At 52.1% G+C, this 6,551-nt stretch overlaps 1 protein-coding gene across 1 annotated transcript in view; it reads left to right on the top strand.

The window, feature by feature from the left end:
- The first annotated feature begins 2,893 nt into the window (after window positions 1–2,893).
- KLK14 (kallikrein related peptidase 14) overlaps window positions 2,894–6,551 on the top strand; it is a 4,265-nt gene continuing 607 nt past the window's right edge. Inside the window, exons 1-4 of the mRNA XM_012813655.2 lie at window positions 2,894–2,936; window positions 4,050–4,221; window positions 5,348–5,601; window positions 5,919–6,055. Coding sequence (XP_012669109.1) covers window positions 2,897–2,936; window positions 4,050–4,221; window positions 5,348–5,601; window positions 5,919–6,055 — 603 coding nt within the window. The 5' untranslated portion in view covers window positions 2,894–2,896. The remainder of the gene's footprint in view (window positions 2,937–4,049; window positions 4,222–5,347; window positions 5,602–5,918; window positions 6,056–6,551) is intronic.

The raw sequence follows: 6,551 nt of genomic DNA, 5'->3' as shown, positions 1-6,551 counted from the left end.
TATTTAAAAAAAAAAAAAAAACAAAACAGACTTAGCACAGTACCTGGCTATGCGGAACACGCAGTAAACCCAGCTATTGCTTTGTTCTAAGTATCACCCAGTTTTTCCTTTCTCACAAAGCCTTCACCCGGCAAACATCCTTTCCCCCCTTCCCCCCTTCCCCCCCATACCTAAGAGTTGTCTGCACCTGTGGTCTCCAGTCCTGGCCCAGCTCCTGCCCCTTCCCCCCACCAACAAAACCTTTCTCTCCCAAATCCCTAGTTACCTCTTTGTCTCAGAGGCATCTGAGCACCTTGCCACTCCCTGGTTAAAAGTGCTCTCAATCAAGGCAGTGTCTGTGGCTCAGTGGCCCCATATATCCAGGGTGGCAGGTTCAAAGCCGGCCCCATATAATGAGCCAAACTGCAACAAAAAAATAGCCGGGCCTTGAGGCGGGAGCCTGTAGTCCCAGCTACTCGGGAGGCTGAGGCAAGAGAATCACCTAGACCCAGGAGTTGAAGGTTGCTGTGAGCCATGTTACTGAGGGTGATAAAATAAGACTCTGTCTCTACAAAAAAAAAAAAAAAAAAAAAAGTGCTCTCAATCCCAACACCACTCTTTCCTGCTGCCCTTCCAGTCTCTTCAATTGTTCCTTCTAGTCCCTGGGGTAACCTCACCCCTCTAAGCTGTGGGTCTTCTTTGGGGTCTCTTTACTCTATATATACTCCCTCAGGGGATTCCACACACTGGCTTCCAGTGCCATCTGTGCTAGTGATGTCAACTCCCAAACGAAAGGGTTCATTCACCTGGCGGCTATCAAGTCAATAGACACAGCCAAGCTGGTTATAGCAGAGGTGTTTTTATTATTTGGCACAAGTAAGGAGCACACTGGGAATGGTTTCCAAAGCAGTGTGTCCCCAGACAAGGGGGTTGGGCTGGTTTTATAGTCAGAGGGCCATGAGGCCTGATCTGATTGGATCCTGAGATGGGGCAGACACCGCAGAAAGATCTGATTGGACCCTGGGTCCTGCCATGTGGTGTCTGCTTTTAATCCAGTCCCCACTCCTTAGCCTAAGCACTTAGGTTTTTTCCCATAGTTGCACACTTGGTTCATCTGGGCATGCTCAGGTTACATGATCTTCAACCTGCCAGGGTGGAGGGGTCCATGGCAACCGAAAAATAGCTCCCAACTTTGTAGCATAAAAGTCAAGCTAAATTGGTCTGGTGCCATTACAGTGATGCCCCATCACTGTCTCTACCCAGGCAGCCCTCCCCACCTCCAGAGAGTCCCTAGGAAATCTCCTGAAGGGCTCCTCTCTCCCCACCTCACCCACTCTGTTACTTCTTCCCCCGTCCTCTCCCTTCTTGAGTCTCTGAACCCCTCTTTAGGTCTGCGCCCCTCTTCTCTCTAGGTCTGCACCTTTCTATCTGGGTCTCTGTCTCCCTTTCTCTAGGTCTGTGTACCTTCTCTGGGTCTCCATCTCTCACTTCATCTCTTCACCCCATTATCCCTCCTGCCCTGCAGAGCAGGAGTTAGGAGTTGCCAATTCTGGCACCAAACCTCAACTTTCTCACTGCAGCACCCACTCCCTCATCTCTCAGGAGTATGAGTGTCTCAAAGCGAGAAAGCAAGGTGGACAGCACTGCCCAGGGCCAGGTGCCTCCTGCCCATCCTCCAGCCCCATCCCTGCCTCTCCATCTCTTTCTGGTGCTGTCATCTCTCATCTTGGCCTCCCTGTCTTTTTTGCCTGTGTTCCTTTCATCTGTTGGTATCTTTCACTCCTGCCTCCCCCCCTGCCGTCTGCCTCTTCTCTATCTTCTTCCTCCTCTCCCCCTGCATCACTGCTTCCTTCAAAGGGTCATCTCTGTACCTCATTCCATCTTCATCATCATCGCTTTTATTCTAGTTGTGTTCATGAGTGGTGGGGGGGGCCACCTGATTCTTTTTTCCCTCTTCACCATTGTCTCCTTGTGTCTGTTTTGTATTCTCCCTTCACCTTGTTCCCTCTGTTTTTCTCCCTTTCTCTCTGCTTTTCCACACTCATCTCTTCATGCATCTCTGTGTCTCTCTCGCCCTCTGTCTTGTTTTTCCACCTGCCCTCTCTGTTCCCATCACATTTACCTTCCTCCCCTTTCTCCATCCCTCTCCTCAGTTTCTTCTCCCTTTGACACATCTCCTCGTGTCCCTGGATTTCTTAGAATCTTTTCTGTCCACCTTTATATCTTACTTCTCATCCATTTCGCAGTCCCCCCACCCCACCATGGACACCTTTCTTGGACCCTCTGTTCTTTTCCTCTCTCAGACCCTCCCAGCACCTTCCTCTGACCCCCTCCCCCTTCCTCACCCCTGTCGCCAAATTTCCTGAATCCAACCAATCTACCACCACCAACAACTGGGAACCCTCCCCTGCCCACCCTGCCCTGAGGTTCCCCTCCCTGGATTCCTTCCAGATTATAACATCTTCACCAGGCAGGTTCTCGTTAATAATTGTGGCTGCTTCTCTGGCTAGAGGGGGGAGGGAGGGGATGGGATTAAGGAGTCCTGGGATGGGAACTATGCAATAAAATAATGTCAAGAGCAGGGCGGTGGGGGGCAGGGCCAACTGCCTAGATCAGGGATAAAAGGCTTTGACAGCATGACTAGGAAGAGAGACACCACCCCTACTTCCTTCAGTACCAAGACATCAAGGACAGACCTGCTCTCTGCTCAGCATCCTCCCGGCTGCCATCTGAGGAGGCCCTGGGCCACGCCCTCTTGGTCTCCGGCCTCTACCTTTCTATTGTCTCCATGTCTCTTCGAGGCTTGGTCTCTGTGTGAGTGGCTCTCCTTGTCTCTGCCTCTCAGCCCCTGGGACTCTTGCAGGTTCTTTCTAACTTATTCTTTGCATTTGCCAGAACCCAACCCCTAGCTCCCAGAATGTTCCTCCTGCTGACAGCACTTCAAGTCTTGGCTGTAGGTAAGAAGACAGTAGAATATGAGGCAAGGGGGTGGTCCCCTGGTGACTCTGAGGAAAGATGGAAAAGGGTCCTGAGGACCCAGGATGAGCATGGGTGGCCGGGTGAGGAAGAGTATGGAGGAGGGCCGGGCATGGTGGCTCATGCCTATCATCCTAGCCTTCTGGGAGGCCAAGTCGCATAGATTGCCTGAGCTCAGGAGTTCAAGAGCAGCCTGAACAAGAGTGAGACCCAGTCTAAAAATAGCTGGGCATTGTGGCAGGCATCTGTAGTTCCAGCTACTTGGGAGGATGAGGCAAGAGGATTGCTTGAGCCCAGGAGTTTGAGGTTGCTATGACCTGTGATGCTACTGCACTCTATCAAAGGATGACAAAGCAAAACTCTGTCCCAAAAAAAAAAAAAAAAGAAGAGTGTGGAGGGTCATGGCTGAGGAGCAGGTTGGAGGCCTGAGTTCTGGGTTATGGATATCCTAGGAAATAGTGGGACTGGGGAAAGAAGTGGCTACAGGAGGTGGAGAGAGGTGACTAAGGTACTGTGGAGAACCATTAGGTTCTGAGTGGGTCATATCAGAAAGAAGGGCTCCCAGGGCTCTCTCTCCTTGACTATGTTAGGCAGGAAACAATGTGGGGAAGATGGCTTGTCCTAGGGAAGGTGGAGGATGGTGATGAGGTGGTACCATGGCAGCATGGATGTGGTGGGCAGGGTGAGTGGAGGAAAGCTGGTGGATCCTAAGGGCTCACACTGAGTTAATTGGGGGGTTGGGGAAGAGACAGGGAGCTCCTTGGATGTGTTGGGGAAGGGAAAGACAAGTGGAGGTCAAGAGTTGTATACTTATCAAGACCCTGGATGAGGTGACTGGGGACAAAACAATAGATACTCTGGAGTTGCCTTGGGAGAGGTCAGAGAACTGCCGGATTGTGCTGTGGCAATCATGGAGGCAATGTTGGACGTACCTCGCGCTGGGCAGGGCTGAAAGAGATGGGTGGTTTGGGGGTTAGACCAAAAGGAAGGAGACTTGTCAGTTCTGGATGTCCTGTGGAGTTCGGGGGGTGGAGAACATTTATTTGCTCATCTACTTTTCCCACCCCACCCCACCCCACCCCGTCTACTCCTAGGCATGACACAGAGCCAAGAAGATGAGAACAAGATAATTGGTGGCTATACGTGCACCCAGAACTCCCAGCCATGGCAAGCCGCCCTCCTGGCAGGCCCTGGGCGTCGCTTCACCTGTGGAGGGGCCCTACTTTCAAGCCAGTGGGTCATCACTGCTGCTCACTGTGGCCGCCCGTGAGTGACCCCCTCCCCTATTTTTGTGCTAAGTGAGTTCCAGAGTTTAGAGCCCCTGAGCTCAGCCGAGGACCTGGAGTTCTGTGTAAAACCCAACATCACTGCTGGGTCCCAGCTTGGGATCTAGTGAAGAGCCTGGGCATCGCTCAGGATGTGGGGTCCAGCCATGAATATTGAACTAAGTGTGGATTCTGAAATCAGATCTGCAGGTTAGAACCCAGGGGCCAGCTAAGAACATAACATATCACCAGGAGACCCAGCCAGAGGCCAAGATTTACATCTAGCCCAAGGTCAGCCTGTTCCAGATTGGTGACTGACTTAGGCAACAGTCTATGTTTTGAAACTCAGCACACTACCTAGAATCCAGAGCCCAGTCCAGAACCCATAGTCTAGCCACGTGCCCATAACTGCACTCTTAAGTGGGACATACAGCTGTAAGAATAGGGCTTTCCCTATTGTCCATTTCAAATTAAGGTTTATTTGGAGTCTCATCTATAGCTCCTCTTGGAATAGTCTGAAACCCAGACCTCAACTCAATATTTAAATCCCAGAATTCAGACCATAATCTGAAGCTCCATATAAAACCAGAACCCTTCCCAAATTTCAGACCCAAACCTAGAAACCAGACTCCAGTCAAGAAGTTAAAGTCTAGGTTAGACCTCACACCTCAGCCCAGGGTTTGGTCCAGGAAGGCCAGGATGCAAACCAGTCTCTAGAATTCTGGATCCAGGTCACAACCTAGAGCTGCATTCAGAACCTAGAGTCCAACTGAGGTCAAGGGCTCAGAGCAGAGTCTAGAGCCAAGAGCCCAGGCTATCACCTGGGATTCAAGCTGAAGTAGAGCCCAGCCTGGAACCAGAATGCAGACCCCATTGGAGTACAGAGCTCACACCATTTCCCAAATCCAGGTCATAAACCAGAGCTTAGTAAAGAACATGGCCCACAAGAGAACATCTAGGCCATAGGAAAGGGGAGAAGAGGCCAGGAAGTGCTCGGTCTGCAGTTGGAAAGAAGCAGGTTACACTCAGGGCAGAACTCATCTCCAGGTCAGGGAGAGGGGCTCAAGGGTGGGGAGAAGTCTCCTACTCAGACTATGAGCAGCACTACTCTTGGTCCTGTGGGCCAGGACCCTTTGGGTAGCCCTAGGCAAGCACAACCTCAGGAGGTGGGAGGCCACCCAGCAGGTGCTGCGCGTGGCTCGCCAGGTGACATACCCCAACTACGATGCCCGGAAACACAACAACGACCTGATGCTGTTGAAGCTGGAGAAGCCTGCCCGGCTGGGGAGGGCAGTAAAGACTATCCCCATTGCCCAGTCGTGTGCCAGCCCTGGGACCCTCTGCCGTGTGTCAGGTTGGGGGACCACATCCAGTCCTATTGGTGAGGATCCCTGTGTCCTGACAAGAAAGGCCTGGGGTCCAGGCACCCCAGGTCTGAGGGAGGAGGGGCTAGGAGCCTGGACTTCTGGATCTGAAGGAGGAGGGGGGTTGGCATCTGGACCCTTGGGTCTGAGGGAGACAAGTCTGAGGGAGGAAGGGATTAGGGGTCTGGACCCCTGGGTCTGAGGGAGACAGGTCTGAGGGAGAAGAGGGTTGAGGTGTTGATCCCTGAGTCTGAGGAAGGTAGGGCTGACAGCCTGGGTCCCTGGGTCTGTGGGTAGATGGACTGCCATTGTAATCCTTTGGTGCCTCCCCCAGTCAGGTACCCCTCCACTCTGCAGTGTGTGAGCATCTACATTGCCCAGAATCAGACATGTCAGCAGGCCTACCCTGGAGCCATCACTGCTGGCATGGTCTGTGCAGGGGTTCCCCAGGGCGGGAAGGACTCTTGTCAGGTAAGGCCCAGGGTGGAAGCTGGAGGTGGGATAGTTCAGGGCTGGGATTTTGGTACCAGAGGATCTTAGGAACATGAAAGTCAGTATAGGTTCTGAGAAGATGGGGAAACCCCAGGGACTGAAAGAGATATTGACAGCCAGGCTGTCCTGCTTCCTAGCCTTATACTTCTTAAGTAATGAACTTAATACCTTTATTGCTTTATTTTCCTCATCTGTCGAATGGGGATAACACCTGTCAGGATAGGTGGATCTGAATGAGACAGTCCATGGAAAGAGCAGAGGGTGGTATCTGCACGTGAGTGTTGGGGAAACTGATCCAGGGCCTCTAGAATTCTAGAACTCCTAGAGAGAGGCAGACAGTAAAGGGGGGAGAGGCTTGGTGCAGTGCCTGTGCCTCAGTGGCTAGGGTGCCAGCCACATACACCAAGGCTGGTGGGTTCGAACCCAGCCCGGCCTGGCCCTGCCAAACAACAATAACAACTCAAAAAAAAAAAAA

Source organism: Otolemur garnettii, unplaced genomic scaffold (genome assembly GCF_000181295.1).
Source record: "Otolemur garnettii isolate 467f Iridium unplaced genomic scaffold, OtoGar3 scaffold00288, whole genome shotgun sequence".
Classification (NCBI taxonomy): Eukaryota; Metazoa; Chordata; class Mammalia; order Primates; family Galagidae; genus Otolemur; species Otolemur garnettii.
This window is presented reverse-complemented; position numbering and strand designations above follow the sequence as displayed.